Source organism: Biomphalaria glabrata, chromosome 4 (genome assembly GCF_947242115.1).
Source record: "Biomphalaria glabrata chromosome 4, xgBioGlab47.1, whole genome shotgun sequence".
NCBI classification, from domain to species: Eukaryota; Metazoa; Mollusca; class Gastropoda; family Planorbidae; genus Biomphalaria; species Biomphalaria glabrata.
In genome coordinates, this window is record NC_074714.1 from 20,820,613 (window position 1) to 20,839,227 (window position 18,615).

The 18,615-nt window shown below is 37.6% G+C and overlaps 1 protein-coding gene across 5 annotated transcripts; it reads right to left on the reverse strand.

The window, feature by feature from the left end:
• Positions 1-3,261: 3,261 nt before the first annotated feature.
• LOC129925896 (kunitz-type serine protease inhibitor 2-like) lies at positions 3,262-9,061 on the reverse strand. Of its 5 annotated transcripts, XR_008777668.1 has the most exons (4): positions 8,650-9,061; positions 8,232-8,290; positions 6,005-6,094; positions 3,262-3,506 (listed from the first exon to the last, which is right to left on the reverse strand). XR_008777668.1 is itself a non-coding variant. In XM_056027373.1 (3 exons), exons 1-3 carry the CDS (start codon positions 8,684-8,686, stop codon positions 3,340-3,342), a joined length of 294 nt encoding a protein of 97 aa, XP_055883348.1. In that variant the 5' UTR covers positions 8,687-8,841; the 3' UTR covers positions 3,262-3,339. The 5 variants fall into 5 exon arrangements, 2 of the variants coding, with proteins under 2 accessions (XP_055883348.1, XP_055883349.1); XR_008777667.1 differs by lacking the exon at positions 8,232-8,290 and having other exon boundaries at positions 6,005-6,114; positions 8,650-8,980; XR_008777669.1 differs by lacking the exons at positions 8,232-8,290; positions 8,650-9,061 and adding an exon at positions 7,808-7,832.
• Positions 9,062-18,615: the final 9,554 nt, after the last annotated feature.

Here is an 18,615-nt window from a genome sequence, read left to right on the forward strand (position 1 = left end):
CCACACAGAAAGAGTGAGTTGATATAAGCTTTGTCAAAATAAAACGTAGCAACCTTATCAAACAAGGAAAATAAAGACTACTTCTTGAGAGATGTGGATGTATATGTGGTGTTATTCCCCCTATTATATTTTGTACACGTTTTCTGATCAAGTTAACATTTTCCATAATTATTCATAGTGAAGACCAATAGCTCCCTGCCCACAGGTTACGACGTCGAAGGTCAGTTGTGAGGGCCCTCTATGACGATTGGTCTCGCGCCAACTGACACGGTGACATAGGCCATCGTAATATCAAGCGTGAAGAGAAAAGGCTATTCGACAAAGGCTGTTTGAACACTCTCTAGGCAAAATGACCGTTATATGATCATCTCTAAAGAACTGTCTTTTCGTTAAAAGTCTAATTTTAAATTATTGTTACGTATTTCTGAATCTTCTGGCTAGATGTACTAGTAGGCACACAAATAAAAACACTGTAACGAACTTGACGACTAAACTTTCAGTTTCATATAACTTTAATGACTATTAACTCTAACAATTCGTCACTGTAACATGTAGCGTAGAAGACTGTACAATATCTGTCAGTTTACAGTTAGCTATACTTCGTTGCAATTCCTCTCTTCTCAACTTGCATCGAGCCGTATGCCACAGAACAGACCAACGACACACTTCCCAGTGTCGCTCCAGGTCTCCCAAAGCTGAACCAAGTCGTACTCAAGTCTACCGAATCAGAGCCGCACACGTCTTACATCGACTGTATCGACTGTAACGGCTCAAGTCCACTGTAGTTCGCTGTATAGACTTTAACGACAGTAGTCCACTCCAGTTAACTCTACCCTAGTTAACTTGCATCGAGTCGTACACATTTCTCTTCCACTAGAACCGCACACGTCTTACATCGTCTGTATCGACTGTAACGGCTCACTCACGACTGACTTTCACATCAACTCTCTGGCTTATATAGAGTCTCTAATCGCTCCTCCAAAGTTGCACAAACACTGCTAGTATCATCTGGAACAACACGTGAGGAAACGTCACATCCTGTCTTTGTTTATACATGTACATTCCAGAGAACACCCGCTGCAGTGTCATCTTGCCAGGGTCACAAGTTGTGACCTCTATCTGTCACTGGACATTGCTAGTACCTTCTGGAATAACACGTAAGGAGGACACGTCACATCCTGTCTTTGTTTAATCATGTACATTCCAGAGAACACTCGCTGCTGTGTCATCTCGCTGGGGTCATACGTTGACCTCTACCTATCACTGTTCATTTGTAACATTATTATGAACACTTAACGTTCCTATGTGAATTGTATTTGTCAGTCTAGGCGTACATGTAATTAGAGACACAAACTCTGCTAAGTCACTGGTATTCCAGGCTGATTCAGCCAACCCCTTCCAAGCTCTTTTGGGGGTAGGGAAAGAAGAACTACTTGTACAAATTCGCCATAGCATGTGGAATAAGAATAGTGCCCTTATCTTTGTGTCTTTCTGAGTATTTGATTAGGTTGTGTGTTTGTATTTGTCTGTTATGGTCCAGTGGTTTATGTACAATTGCTCGAAACAACACTAAGATTTTATTTAGCTGAAACTTTTGTTACACCAGCTCACGGAAACATATTTGATTCTCGCTATGGATCATTTGTCACACTTGAACAGCTGCTCGGGCAATTATTAACAAGTATGTCATGGTTTGCGTCAACAAAACAATCAATCTGATGATGTATCCTGTCGTGCATTTATGATAAGTCAGTAAAATTAGTAAACACTTCCTCTATCCTACAGATGTAAATGACTAGCATATAGTGTAATAACTGAAGGGAGGCAACTCAACGAGGCAACGGTGTTTATTTACATAAGAATATCAAGGACATCACACATATACATATAACGTCTGCCATGAGCACAGTCTCTTCATCAGCTCTAGACTTGGGTGGAACTTCGTTCTCTTCTCTCTAATGTCAACATCCGTCTCAGTCTAGTCTCTAATAGTGCGCACCTTCTCAGTCTAGTCTCTAATAGTGCGCACCTTCTCAGTCTAGTCTCTAACAGTGCGCACCTTCTCAGTCTATAACAGTGCGCACCTTCTCCGTCTAGTCTCTAACAGTGCGCACCTTCTCAGGCTAGTCTCTAACAGTGCGCACCTTCTCAGTCTAGTCTCTAATAGTGCGCACCTTCTCAGTCTAGTCTCTAATAGTGCGCACCTTCTCAGTCTGGTCTCTAATAGTGCGCACCTTCTCAGTCTAGTCTCTAATAGTGCGCACCTTCTCAGTCTAGTCTCTAATAGTGCGCACCTTCTCAGTCTAGTCTCTAATAGTGCGCACCTTCTGCACTGTCTTGGATGGCGGTGTGCATGGTAAAGTTATAACACTATTATTGACAGAAACGAATTTTAGGACTGGTTCAGAACGAACTAAATCACATCACCACAGGTCTATCTCTTAAGTCACAGTATTAGATCATTTCTCACAGTACTCTATCCTGTGATCACAGTACTCTACCATTTCATCATAGTAGTCTTTCTTATCATCACACGCTGTATACTTTCATGTTCATCACAGTTATATACTTTTATCAAAATACTATCTACTTGTATCACAGTACTCTATCCTGTGATCACAGTACCCTACCATTTCATCATAGTGGTCTTTCTTATCATCACACGTTGTATACTTTCATCACAGTTATATACTGTTATAACCCCGCCATGCAGACCACCATCCAAGAGTGTGCAAAAGGTGCGCACTAGTAGTGACTAGGACGGATGTAGACATTTAGAGAAGAAGAGAACAATTCCCGCCCAAGTCTAGAGCTGATAAAGAGGCTGTGCTCAAGGCAGATCTTGTTCTACATGTATGTGATGTCCTCGTATAAATTAACATCTATATCTCGTTGAGTTGCCTCCCTTCAATTATTACAATACTTTTATCAAAATACTCTCTACTTGTATCACAGTACTCTATCATTTCATCCCAGTATTCCCCCTTTCTGTCTTAGCACCACTTACTATGGAAAGCCTTTATATTTCATAAGAAAATGAAGATCAATTTTTGAAATTTTACAGAAACTATTATTTGTTTGGTAGAGATTCTGTGTGTCTATGATATTTCTTGTAGGTTGAGCAGATTGTTGGGACAGCTAAACTATCAACTAATTTGCCACAAAAATCAGCAAGTTACCAGCAATCTACCCTATTCATTCAATGCTAAGTGACAAATGACTTTTAAATCAAATATGAAAAGAAAGACAAAAGAGAAGAAATCATGTCTCGTTATGTTTTATTTGATTATTTTCTAAAATGTTAAAATGTTTCCCAAATTGAATGGAAATGGTTGACATTTATAAACATGTATCTTCGCAGAGACTTTGATCCGAGAATCTATTGGAGTTTCCTCTGCATCCACCATAGAAAAACTCTTTGCAGGAGTTGTCGCTTTTGTTAAAATAGAAGCTTGGAATCAATGCTTTGCACGGCCCGACTTCTGGAGCTAGTTCACAAAAGTCAGCTGTTTAAAGTAAGCAAAATAATTTTCTTTTAAAAACAATATATGCAATTAAACACTAAATAAAGTGTAAATAATATTCATTTACAGATTTAAATATTTGTAATTTCACGGAGTTTCCTATCTTGCTGAAAGTAATTGGAATCTCAGGCTACATGCGACGATATTGTCTACATATGTTTCTATTGTTCATTACTAGAAACTTTCTGTGTTGAAATGTTTTTTAAAGGTATTATTTTATAATTCGAGAATGGGACAAACAAAAGTGACAATTATATTGTGGTCTTTCATTATTTGCGTAGATAGAGTTGATGTAGGTTTACTTAGGAGACTGTTGTTTTTCAGCGTCCAATGTTCATTTTATACAATATTAAAATTAATTATTAAGTTCTGGCGAAATTTTCTTTTTTTTTACATGAGATACGAAGGAGAAAGATACAATTACTATTTCAATAACTATTGTTAAGCCAAAATTATAATTTCATCTGTCGCATAAACAATTATCTAAGACAAAAATACAATCTAGGGCCTATATCATAAGCCTATAACATTATATATATATATATATATTTATTCATTACCATACCATATATTTGTTCATTACCATACCATATATTTGTTCATTACCATACCATTCATTACCATACTATATATTTCCATACAAGCCCCGTAGAACTTGTAATATGGCCATAGAGTTTAAGTTTCCGTTTTTTTTTCTCCACTAGTTAGCAGGTCATGGTGGGGTCCAATGGCTGCAGTAACCCTGGCTCTAATCTCTTCTCGTTTGTGATGCTGTCTTTAAATGTGATACCTAGGATCCTTCTGTAGCATCTCAATTCAATTGCTCTGATTCTCCTCTCTAGCTCTGCAGTCAGCGTCCTAGACTCGCAAGCATATTAGAATGTGGCTATGACCAGGAAGCGCATCAATCTAATTTTGGTGCCGAGGGCTATGTCTTTGTCTTTCCATATTGTTTTAAGTTTTGCCAGTGCTGCTGTAGACTGTGCGATTCGGGCCAGTTGTTCGGGTTTGGCTCCCTCATCCGAGGTATTTATAACTAATGACACTTGCTAGTTTTTGCCCTCCAATGCTGATGCCCCTGTTGACTATTGATCATAATTTGAGTTTTTTTCGGCATTTATTTACATACCATATGCTGCGTATGTCCTGTTTATTCTTATGTCCCTGCTAGGCTATCTAAGTCATCCGCGAAGTGCAAGTTAGTAATTCTTCTTCCTCCAATACCTACAGTACCTTCATAACCGCCTAGAGCATCTTCCATTATACTTTCAAAGAAAATATTGAAAAGAGTTGGTGGGAGTAAGCAGCCTTTACTCCAACTGTGGTATTAAACCAGTCCCCAATGTTATTGTTGAAGTACACCGCACTAGTGGCCTCCTTGTAGAGGCTCTAGCTACTTTAATTATGTTTTTATTTATGTTGTACTTTTCCATCGTCGCCCAGAGTGCCCCACGCCATACTCTGTTGAAATCTTTCTTGAAATAAATATCCTTATTGCAACTATAAATAACACAGTTTCAAAGCAGGCACAAGATGAGCACAATCTCAGTTTTCTTATTGCGAGAAGTACCACCGACTGACTCAATCCTTTACTGATCATCACGAAGCCTCATAAACAGCTAAATGGATTGGCTTGAGATTTCGTACATGGGACAGTCTTACCGTTTGCTTTATGTCTATAGGTAAAGATGAAAACAAGACCATTGGCTCTGTACAAACAGCTTCGAAATTTAAGTTTTGGAATTTAAAAAAAAATATACGCAGATTTTATCAAAGAAACTTAATGTTTCTTTTTTTTTTTTAAATTGTTGTCAAAAATGTTTCTATCCACAGTGCTGAGGCTTGGTGGCTGAGTGCTTAATCGCTTGGCTTCCAAAACCTTGAGTTCAAATCCTGGTGAAGACAGGGGTTTTTAATTTCGGGATCTCTAGGGCACTTCTGAGTCCACCAGATTTAATGGGTACCTGACATTAGTTGGGAAAAAGTAAAGGCCGTTGGTCGTTATGATGTCCACAATGATACCCTCGTTAACCGTGGGCTAAATAAACAGATGACCTTCGACCTTCACATCATCCGCCTTATAGATCGCAAGATCTGAAAGGGGAACTTAAATTCTTTAAATCTGTTTATTATATTTCTCGCTTATGAAGGTCCCTCTAGTATAATGCAAATGAAGCTATTTATTTATAAGCTATCTTTCCCAGACTGTGTTCCGCGAAACCCCAGTGTTCCGCGAGGTCTGAATAAGTGTTCCGCGAGGTCTGAATAAGTGTTCCGCGAGGTCTGAATAAGTGTTCCGCGAGGTCTGAATAGGTGTTCCACGAACGACTGGAATAATTATCTAGTAGGCCACCACATGAGTTAATTTGTCTAAAAAATAAGGAAAGTGTTCCACTAAATACTCAGAATGTTGGAAGTGTTCTGTTAAGGAAAAAGTATAGTATAGACTTATAGAAATACAAAGTCGAATGAATACTTACGCCTTGAGTGTGCCAAGGGGGCAAGAACTTGTAGAATGATAAGAGCGATGAAAGGGGCGAGCATCTTGGGTTGTTGGTGTTTCAGTAAATCTAAATGATAAGTTTACAATCTAGAAAGTACAGTATAAAACATGGGCATTTAACTTGACGCTATTACGTTTTTACGTTCTAGCCGACCCATGGACCCGTGCTATTATGAACAGTGGCGTAGCTAAGGTGTGGGAAAGGGGGGGGGGTCAAAATGTGAAAATACCTTGGGTCCTCACTTAAGGGACCCCAAATGAGTGTCCGAACTTTTCAAAGATAAAATATTAAGCCAATGCCATGTTATCTTGTTATTTATGTTTGTATGTAAAGAAGTAGTGACCATGTTGCATGTATTTTGTTTTCTTATAAAATACAGACGTTACTTCAAAAAAGATGAGTATGTCCTAAGCGTCATGCATTTAGTCATACATGATAACAAATGACTTATATTCTGCCAAGTCATTGGTTCTCCTGACTGGCTCAGTCAACCCATTCCATGCTGTAATAGCACTAGGGAAGAAGGAGCATTTGTACACATTTTTTATTAGTATATGGAACGAGGAATATGCCTTTTTCTTTGTATCTTTCTGAGTATTCCACACATTAGTTTTATATATTTATTAAAAACATTATCTCATGTCGAATGTTAAAATGCAGGGGCTCCTAAAGAGGTCAGGGCCCCTAAAGAGGCCAAGCCCCCCGGGCCCCCAAATTCCTTGCTACGCCACTGATTATGAAGCTCACATAGTAAGAAAGTTTGAGACTTTTTTCCTGTCCAAACATTCAGTCATGTGACTCAGCAATATGAAATACGATAAGACTTAATAAACAGAGAGTTGACAGGTTGGAGTTAGAAACACTTTGAATACTTCAGATGAACGAGCACAGTAACCCAGTAGCACAGTAACCCACTTACTTGGAGCTGATAATTTGTTAGTGCTACAGCAACTTACTTTCTATTGGCATCTTTCTTAATCAATTGTATTGGTCAAAACATGTTTGTATGGTAGCATACTAGAACTAGAGAGTGATATCATTTTGAAAACCAGATAGGTCAGATAAAGCCATATGAAAGTTAGAATGTCAACATATGAGCTCATAACAAAACTATGAAAGTTAAAATGTGATCATATTAGCTCATTACGAAATGATGAATTCCACCAATGACCCTATAACCTAGTTGCAAAAGTTTCATGTATTGTCAACAACAAAATCCTCAGAAGATGTTGGGAATGGATCATTGTACTCTAGCAGCCATTGTACTCTACCCATTGTACTCTAGCAGCCATTGTACTCTAGCCATTGTACTCTAGCAGCCATTGTACTCTAGCCATTGTACTCTAGCAGCCATTGTACTCTAGCCATTGTACTCTAGCAGCCATTGTACTCTAGCCATTGTACTCTAGCAGCCATTGTACTCTAGCCATTGTACTCTAGCAGCCATTTTACTTTGATTCATTGATGGTCAAGGGATTGTATGTTTTTCTCTTTAGATAGGGTCTCAATAATCTTCTCTCTTTTTTCAAAACGAGGCTATTAGAAATGTTCTTGTATATTGTTGCTTAGACGCAGGTATTGAGTAGTTCTTACAAATTTCCAATTCTAGACTTGAATCAATGGACACACTATCCAATCGTATGTCTAGAGAATTGTTTAATCACGTGATACTGAGATCAAGTACCTAGTTATTTACCTTGAAAGTGTCTCCGGGCCATATGTCTCGCTAGTCGTTAGTTTCTAATTAATTAGTATAGCGTAATCAAAATACAAACTTACAATCCTATCAAAGTAGCAGAAACGAGTAGATCAGACAAGACGATAAGAACTGGTGAGGTCAAGGAAGAAACACAGACAAGTGACGAGGATCGGTCCGACTACATTTGGCATATTTGTCTTCTTCAGAAGGCGCGGTAGGGTGTCAAGGGGAGACAACTCAGTAAATTGTGTCAAACTTCGAAAGTATTCACTAATTACAGTTTCTCTATTTTTAAATTAATATTTTTTTAATGAAGTAAACTACTCCCACGTCAAAAATATTAATGAACGTCTTTCGTTAACAAGATTTAAAAATTTCACAGATTAATTCCCGCCTACAAAGAAATTTCCCGTTTCTTCCTATTGTTTTTTTACCACTAGATCGAAGCATTTATTATTACGGAAGAATTACAAAGAATTACAAAACATTTACCTGCGTACCTACCTAATTGTAAAACATGTTGTAAAGATAGATTCTCAGATTGATAGCAAAACCTTTAGACGCTACATATGGAATACAGTAATTCTTTCTTTTAAAATTCTTTATTTAACTGTGTAAACTTCAATTATCTTAAAAAAGAGTATAGGTTTTTAAACAAAAAATCTTTACATTTGGAAAATTAAAATAGCTAAACTGTAAAGGTGGGGAAATTAGACTGAGTGAGAGAGAGAGAGAGATTGAAAGAGTGTGTGTGAGAGAGAAACAGAATCAACTCTTTATACAAAGCAATTCATACTATTAAATTTTAAACTTAAAATGAAATCAAATAGCGTTGCTAAACACACACACAAAAGTAAGTTTTATTACATGATTTTTTGTTCTTTTTAAAATAAATTTCAAAAGAAAAAAATTTGGTTCCTACCTAGACGCAACGATAAACATGCAATGTAACTGCGCATGTAACACACGCATGTATCAGACGTACTCTCGAGCGTTTTGTTATTTTATATCTACTGAAGTTTGTTTTGTTTCACCTTCACCTGTCACCTTTGGCGGCTTGTTTAGTTAGCATGGCTGACTCTTTGTCAACAGTGCAACACCTGTGTAGATTCTCCACTGGCCATGGGCGAGTTGTGAGCTCATTGTAATACCAGTATGTTACACTCATCTTTATTGCCGTTTTCTCATTTCCCAGTTTTATTACTTTGTGAGATTGTAATCTGTTGTGAATTTTCCTGATGCATTATACATTCAGCTATTTATCTCGTTATTTAGTTTTTGCATTTTTTTTTTGTTGCTTTTTGGCCGATCTACATTCTTTAAGCTTAATCATAGGAAAAGAAGAAACGTCGATAAGGTGAATTTTGGGCGATGTAATGTAAGAAAATGATAAACGAAAAAAAAAAGAAAGATTGGGGGAAATTTTCAGGAGATTCTGAAAAATAGTAAACTTAACAGTGTCAAGGACTATGTATTAAATCATTATTGCCAACTTAATAATAAAAATTGCAAATGAAATTAGACTCTACAGTGCTAAAAACTGTACATAGGTTATCGTGTACCCTTTAAAATATACAGCTTAGCAGCACGGCTTGTATTCTGTACACCGGATACACCAAATACCTAACTATTTATAGCTTATGAAAATCTTCTATATTAATAAATAGCTCTTTGGTAAGTGCAGTAATTTAAATAAATAAATTAGACTTTAAATTTAGCCTTGAACACTCCTACCTGATATCATAGCATTACAAAAGAGTGTTATCTGGTGTGAGATTTAAACATGAACATCGTCAATAGGTCTTATCTAAAACTATATACATTCATAAACAGTTATATACTTACAACCTTATTGGTTTTTCCTTATAGGCCTACTAACACACAAAACATCCACCCATACAAACAATGTTAAACAAGTAACAAACAACAAACAATGTTAAACAAGTAACAACAAACAATAAAGAAAAATTAACTGTGTTTAGTAGCTACTTTCCTTGCATCATCTGCCCTATAGACCACAAGGTCTGAAAGGAGACCTTTTTTTTCCTAGTAGCTACTTTTATTGATGTCTGGGATTAAAAATGGAATGTGTATCACGAATGTATCATTTGTACGCTGTCAATCGGTTCTTTAGATTTGTTATTGACACGTCTGCAAGCATAGAGCCTCGTTTGAAAACCTGTTTGGGTTTCCAAGGCAACCACCAAAAACAAACTGCTTGCACGAGTTAGAAGAGACGTCAAAATAATAACTGGGCATGTAGGCCTCGCACGGACCTCCGTCTGGGAGCATAGTGCAGTAGTCAGCTGTGGAGAAAAAGTAGCATCATAATATAAAAAATAAATGGATGAACACTGAGTCTATAACTTCGCCATTTATTTACTTTTTTTTGTAATGTAAGAGACACAAAATAATTCTCCCCCCTCCGCTACATATATATATATATATATTATATTATGCCCAAGATTATATATGTCCAACATGCGATCGCAGCTGTGTATCAAGGATTGGCCTCTTTAGTCACACAAGAAGTTGCAAAGGGAAAAGATCGTCTCTCGAGACGTAAAATGCCACAGATATATATATATATATATATATATATATATATATATATATATATATATATATATTGTAATAACTTAAGTGAGACAACTCAACGAGGACATAGACGTTTATTTACATAGAGACATGACAAACACAAAGGGCATCTGCCTTGAGTACAGCATCTCCATATTGGCTCTCTACTTGGGCGGAAATCGTTAGTCTCTTATGTCAACATCCGACTTGTCTAGTCACAGACAGTGCGCACCCTCTTTTTGCACTATTGTCAGGACTGAGTTCTGGTCAGCCTGGGTCTCCTGTTTACTGTAGAGGAGAAGGGGGGCAATTCAGGTGGTTGATTTCAAAACTGTTATTGTTTTGGGTTGTTTTTATTTGGTGAGATGTTTTGTAAAACACAATGTAACTCATGATAAGGCAGTGTGTTTTTGTTCCTAGTCCAGGACAGTTGGACTTTTTTGGATATATATAGTCTAAGTGTAGACTCTAACTATTTTTCTGTATTATAGTGAAAATAATGTAATTAAACATGTTATATGTCGGTAAAGTGGCATTCCGAATCTTATTTTGTCATTGTACGTGTCATTATGGTATTGTCCAGGACTTGGGTACATTTAGCATGACACATACATATATTAGAGAGAAAATGAGTCTTGACAACTATCCTGAATGGCGGTGCGCATGGCAAAGTCATAACATTGCCCCCGTCTTAGCACTTTTCGTCCCGAAAAGAAACACTGCAGCTGAGGTTTGACAGTTCAGGTGGAGTCGATCAGTGGGAACCACAGACGGTAGGGTGTCTGTTGCCCACAAAGCCATCTGCACAGTTTTCCGCGGCCGTCGCTTTCTCTTCTTCCAGTTGGCCAGTCTATGCTTGAGACGATATCGTGGTCGTCGCTTTCTCTTCTTCCAGTTGGCCAGTCTATGCTTGAGACGATATCGTGGTCGTCGCTTTCTCTTCTTCCAGTTGGCCCGTCTATGCTTAAGACGATATCGTGGTCGCTGCTTTCTCTTCTTCCAGTTGGCCCGTCTATGCTTAAGACGATATCGTGGTCGCTGCTTCGACTTAATGACGGTAGTCTCTGATGCCAGCCACTTAACACAAATGGAGGTTGTGGCGATCACTGTAGATTCCAGGGTTGTTGTTCCAAGACGCTGAGTCAGCGGACCTTTTCCATGGATGTCTCGTGACACAGTTGTAGGCCCACTGGTAGCCATGGTTTCAGGCACATAGTCTTTCTCAGCCTCATCTGTAAGGTATGCCCATAAAGCATCCTTGTAATGTTCATCCACCGCTACATCAGGTTTCGCTGGAATTAATTCACAACCGTTCAAGTCACTCTCACTGATGTGGGCAGAAGTACACATTTCTGTCAAGTTTAGATCTTGTAGCTGGGTTTCTTGGCATGGGCACTGTCCCCGCAGGACGCCGCATATACAGTTCAAGTCAATCGCCTGGATGCAGCTGCCTAGCATCGAGTTCTTTCTTATGCAGCTGCCAAAGTCCAATTCGTTGTTTCTGTCTCGGCCATTGTTGGGGCCCGTATTCGTAATTTCGCCCTACGACATCCAAGGCAAGGAATCAGAAACGGTCTTCAGGCTTTCATGGCTTGAATTCTCGCCAAAGGTACTGACAGATAAACAGAGGTCTTTAAGGTCCACAGCAGAAAGCTTGGACGCAGACCCAACGTTGTCTTGATCTGTCCGGCTCACCGAGATACTGGTAACAGGTGCAACAGGAACAAACACTTCAGGCACATAACAGACTTCTCTTGTTTCTTCATTTGTTTCTTTCCTTTCGATTTGAAACATACCGTTCAGATCGTCGAAGCAATCGTCGTCACGTTTCTCGCCCTGAAAGTCATCCCCGACAGACTTGTCCACAACACAGTCACAGACAGCGCTCCAATCCCCAGCGCCTCCATCACCACTGTTTGTGCAGCCACAGTCCTGACCAGGCAACTGCTCCTTCCCTAACGAGTTTATTCCTCCTTTTGCTTGCGACACAATGTTATCACTTTGGTCTATTTGGCCTTCTACTGGCAACACACTTTCATCTACTTTGTTCCACATCATGCTCCTCATCTTATTCCTAATCATGTTCAATTGTTCCTTAAATGCATCCCCACAGTCTTGGATCTTGCCCATTACATCAACAATCCCAGGCTCAATTTCAAATTGATAGGTCTCCGGATCTTCCTCTTCATCGATCAGAGCTTGCCGCAGACGAGCCGTGAGCGTTTCCCTGCTACCGACAGGTTTTAAACCTCGGTCTCGAAGCTCTTCTCTTAGCTCTTTAATTCAGAGCTGATGTAATAGCTTCAGCGATGCCATAGAGATCTAATCCTACATCCTCTCGTTGAGTTGCCTATAAATCCCACTTCTGAGACCAATTGTAATAACTTAAGTGAGGCAACTCAACGAGGACATAGACGTTTATTTACATAGAGACATGACAAACACAAAGGGCATCTGCCTTGAGTACAGCATCTCCATATTGGCTTTCTACTTGGGCGGAAATCGTTAGTCTCTTATGTCAACATCCGACTTGACTAGTCACAGACAGTGCGCACCCTCTTTCTGCACTATCCTGTATGGCGGTGCGCATGGCAAAGTCATAACAATATATATAAATGGTTAACCCTTGTTCTATATCTCATTGATGAAAGTTTCTATAAGTTTGATCTATCATTCTAATAAAAAATTAGTACATGTTCGGGTATTAACAGAGCATACACATAAGTTCAAATCAGTTTCTGTAAAAATGGAACAACAATATATAAGAAAAAGGATATATAGTTATAACTCAAAATAGAATGTTTTAATAGTAAAATGTTTTAATATGACGCAAAACTCTCACTTACGACGACTTTCTGTAGTCTGACATAGTACTCCAATTAAAGCAAAACAAATGAAAGTTAGGATCATACTTAATTTGTGTTAGTTTCAAATAGAAAATCTATATAGCTATAAACAAAACTTGAAGCAAATTCTATTAATACGAAAGTCAGTGATTTGACGAAATTAACATATTTAAAAATTATTTAAATGAAAGAGTTTAAAAAAAAAAGAACACTGGATCTCAGAGTTTTAAAAAAGTGCCCAAAATTACAATAGATACACTTTGCTTTGAATATCTCAAATACACCCAAATAATTATTTCACACAATCAGGTAAATTTAACAATTAACAGAACTATATAATTTTTCAATGTTCTAAAATTATGTTTATATTGTGGGCTATTGCTAAAGTAAATTGTATTCGATGTAGAAATCAAGGTTAATCATTTCCTTTTAAAAATACAACGTGTATGTTATCTTACAATGCAAGTCAAAAAATGACTTTGTGTTCACTGATAAGACAAACTCGTGATAGTCAACAACTTTAGCGACCAAGTTTTTCTTTTTGAAAACAACAACAGAACTCCCAGGGATCCTTAAGACTTTTATTTCTAAAGACCTTATTATCAGCATTCAAGACTTTCAATTAAGGAATATGAACCAACCAAAGACATCATTTAAAGCCACTATGCCTGTCCCAAGTCAGGATAAAAAAGGAGGGCTTAACGTAGGGCTAGCGACCCCACACTGGAAACTAAATAGCTACAGAGAGCCGACAAAAGAAAACTGAAAAATGTGTCCTGTGAGCAAAAGGTTCTTCTATCTAAAGAATCATGAAAGAAAGGGGTGATAGCCGAAAGGAAGCCGAATATCATTCAAGCGACCAGGAAATCAGTAAAGTTACGTCAAACATGAAACAAGATGGTATGGATGGCCCAAGACATAGGACTATGGAGATCTATTGCTGGCGGCCCATACTCCATGACGGGCAGTTAGTTATCAAGGAATCCTACTAAAATAACTCAGAAAGCTCACAAAGGAACTTGTTGAGAAAAGACGAGCTGCTATGTCGACGTTTATGTTTAATATTACAATAGTCAATTTTTAGTAATCAGAACATGATCATATTGACCTTATGAACCAGCTGGACCTATTAATTAGCGGTTCTCAGCCTTTTCCATGTAAGCGCCGCTGACGTTGTTATTCATAGGTTTTCAATAAACTGTTTGTTCTAATAGAACATGGTTCAGTATGAGCCTTACAACTATGATTGAATGCTCATCTAATTGAAATCATATGGACTTGGTGGAAATCCAGTGAGGTTTCTCAAAGAAAATTAGCACGAGTATTTGAAATAGTTTTTCAGACTTCATTAAATCAGGGTAGACTACTGGCAAAATACTCTTTTAAAAAATTATTTAAAGAAAGAACCGCTACATACTGCCATTAATTTCAAGATGGCAGGTTTTGTCTCTCTATCTGCTCTATGTAACAAAATTATTTAATTACTGCTAATTGATTACTTAATTGATTACTATTGTCGTCGATTAAAAACAATTTCGATGAATTTCAACATGATCCGAGAACGGGAAGCGGAAGACAAAACGTGACAAAATTTAAGGGGCATAAATCCATAGCCTATATGCATCCACATGTTTAAACTTTGTGTTAAACTTTGTGTTAAACAGATTCGAGTGAGTTGATTATAATCATTGTAAACATAGATTTATCTTAGAGCAAAAGCCAATGGTTTTCAATGAAGGCCTAATTAAGACTTAAGACTGGTTATATCTAAATCGACAAATAACGGAAATTCACATATCACAATTTCCGTACTAGGTCTAGAATCTGTCTAGTAAACATAGTCATGGTGCTCTGCTATGTTTGAGATATGATCTACGTTTCGCAATTTTTTCACAAATTTTTTTTTTAGTCCTGTGTGAGGCCCCCATCTTTTGGAGGCCCTAGGCGGCTCTGGAGACTGAACACTTATATAGTGCAGTCACCACAACATACGGTTGGTGTTCAATCCGTTTGCAATAGTAAATCCATTTTTCACAACCAGTCAGCCAAATAGGGCATGGACAGGCGGAATTTAAAACCAGCCTTTGTCCTTTTATATTCTTTTGTGCTAAACCCACCACATTAGAAAAAAACAAAAAACAACAACAACAAAACTTAAAAAAGAACGAGGAACATAGAACCAATGTTTAAACAAGGATACCACATATTCTTGTTTCAATAACAAATTCCAATTTTACATCCTACATTATGGGTCAATGTAGGCCTACAGAAGTTGTTGACTACTTTCTTATCTTCTTATTTGGTAGAACGTGGATTTAGTGCTGAAATGAATCTCGACAAATGAAACAAATCAATGACTGAGAAATTTGAGCTCGACGAGCTTTGCGGTTGCTCTCTATTTACAAACATTGAGCCGCACATAATCTAAGTAGACATACACTCTTAAAATGTCATTATATTTAGATCTATCCAAGCCATCAGACCTACTTTACATTTGTGTAGGGGTCCTTGCAAGGATTTTTTTTTTTGCGGGGGTTTGAGGTTGGTGGGGGGGGGGGGTAAATCCGAAAGGGGGGATGGAGTTTTTGACATCTTTTGTTTTGATTTTGTTTATTTTAGGTGAGATTTTAATATAAAATCATCACTTGCCCCAGCTCAACCAAAGGGGCTTTTGAGTTTTGAGCTTCCAGGTGGGTTTGCGATTCAACCCACGTATCTCTTATATATATAAAAAATAATACAAGCGAAAATCCACGAATACCAAGAGCATTATAGCCAAGGGTTTTTTACAATAAAAACTCCTATTCAATATAAGACTAAAGCATACATCAGTCAACAGATTCTATGAAAGTAGCCAAGAGGGCTTAGTTAAATTAAACTCCATCCAGAGGGTTTTGAGTTTAAAACCCCCTCCTGCGGGGTTTGAAGCTAAAAACCCTCTCTTCAATATGTATAAAAAAAACAAATTACACACTCAATATATATATATGGCTTCGCCCATGGGTCCGTGGGCAGGGCCTCCGCTATTATACCTATTGTGCAACGTGTGCATTGCACACAGGCGGCCGAATGTAAGGGGAGGCCAAATCATTCCCAAGAATAATTTTTCTTTAATATTTTGGGTTAAGAATAAAAAAAAAAGTTAAATATTTTATTTAAATTCTAATGATTTCCATTATCCTTTAAAAACTGGGGGGGGGGAGGGGGGAAGAGGATATTTCTACAAAAAGAAGTTATTTTGGAAACTTAGAAGAAGAAAAAAAGCGACGTGCGAGGGTTTCCAACGGGTTTTCCCATAAGCGCCGACTCTTTCCTGACCTTTAATTTTCGCGGATTGTTTGCAATAATTGTTTCGAGTTGAATAGCCCGCCCTGTAGGTAGATCTAGTAATTAGAAAGTCAATTTTAAAACATTGTCACGTTGTATCTCGAATTGGGGGGGGGGGCGCAACTTCCTGACAAAAAGAGGTGTTATAGAGTGTGTATGTTTCCTAGGTGGCGGTAAAAAGAGGTTAAGCGATTGATTGGTGGTTAGGCATTGAAAATGATGCAAATGTTAACTTCAGACAATCTTGAGACATGAAAGAATATAGACGTTATTTTTGGGTGAGCTAGATTTCGTTTAAATATCAGTAAATTTCATTAATATCTCTACCTCAAAGTAAATCTGTGAAAATTGTAATAACAATTATATTGATATTTCGTTCACATAATACGTTTGTTCAAGTTATTTAAAGCTTATTTAGTATAAATATAAAACGCCTTCATTGGTTTAGTTGTACTAGCTGTTTGTAGCGACAAGTCAACGACCAACTATATATATATATAACAACAAGGAAAGGGGGCGGCGAAATTTTTTTTAATTTTCAGTGTAATTTATTTGAATATTAGTAAAATTACATGTTCAGAAATTAAAATCTCTTAAGTAGGAGACGGCGTTTTATTTTCTAATAAGATCGTTTTAAATGTAGACCGCTTTTTGCGAAACGCTTGTGAAACAATATGGGTCAAAACGTTTTCAAGAAAACATTTTAAAACGTCTCCGCTAGTGTGATTGTTCTGGATTTTTTTTTGTCTCAGACGAATTTCTTCCGCCTATTGCACTTTCTAATAGTGACGACTTTTGTGTGACAAAAGACGTCGGCGACAGAGACGTCTTACCACGAAGAATATTTATTAAAAAGCTCACGCCCGTTACAGGCATACATGCGCAACATGTATTCCTACCTAGAATGTCGCTCGCATAATACTATTGGTCAGGGCTGCCTCTTTATTATTAATATGGCACTCGACTTTTTTTTCTATTAGGATGACTAGTGCGTTCTGAAAGAAAACACATCAATGTTAGCCTTTTAAACATTCTCTCTTCTTACTAAGAGAAGAAGGCCAAAAGACGCTTAGCGCCGAGTCTCACCCGGAATCAAACCCTTTGCCGACTTGAGAGCGAAAACCTGCCGCATCTTCAATTCTATCTCCATGAAGAAACTTTTACAACGCTTACAATTTATGTAAGCAACGCTATTTCGGAAAACAAAAACTGATCATAAGCCTATTATATTTAGATCTAGGTCTGTGAAACTGACACATTTTAGTGAAATTTCATTAGCCTACCTAAATTTGGATTAGTATTAAAAATATAAATAATAAAAAAAAAAACAAAAAAACTAAAAAGTGTGTTATAATTAAAACATAGTTTCCTTTCTTTTTCATTACATTCTTTAAAAAAATGCAAAATTAAAATTGAAAATAAAACATCTTAGAGGGAATGGGGATACGATAACGATGCGAATATGAAAAGAAAAAGGAATGGTAGAAAAATAGATTTAAATCAAAGAGTGCTTTAAATATAGTATCCTGCTCAGTCTTAATGAATTTTTTTTCCACAAAAAAAAGGGGGGGGGGGCGGAATTTTTTAATTTCGCACGCAGGCGGCCACAACCTTCGCGGCGGCCCTGTCCGTGGGCAACTTTTGACTATGTTAAAGGAGTCGCCGGATCAAGAAAGTTTAAGAACCTCTGAAAGAGACCCACGCAAATAGACACTTCTCGCAACAGTGTTGCCAACCGTAAGATTTGTTGTCGGTAAAAATGTGGGGAAAAATTTTGTTATCATTGCTAATTAATTATTTTGTTTGATACCAACGATGGAAATTAATCCTTTATTAATCACAGATACGGCTAAATATGTAGTTTTTTTTTCACCCCTTAGATAATTGAACACGTTTTTTCTCCAACACCTTAACTCTCTCAGATCAAGTTGAAATTTAAAACAATTATTTATTGTACCTAACAAAACATGAATCTACTAACAAAAAAATAACCGATTTGTCAATTAATTATTAGTAATTAATTAATTTAACTTCACCATAGGACGGTCCCAAGCATGGGCGTAGCCAGGGGGGGGGGTTCTTGGGGTTCAAACCCCCCCGAAATGAAATCCCCCCCCCCGCAGGGGGGGGGCGGAATT

Excerpts from the sequence above, each read along its gene's own strand:
- LOC129925896 (XM_056027373.1), bottom strand. The coding sequence starts at position 8,686 with ATGCGCAGTTACATTGCATGTTTATCGTTGCGTCTAG. Across the intron at positions 6,095-8,649 it reads ATGTTTATCGTTGCGTCTAG|ATTTACTGAAACACCAACAA; the intron begins GTAGGAACCAAA and ends CTTATCATTTAG. Across the intron at positions 3,507-6,004 it reads CCCCTTGGCACACTCAAGGC|CTGACTTTTGTGAACTAGCT; the intron begins GTAAGTATTCAT and ends TACTTTAAACAG.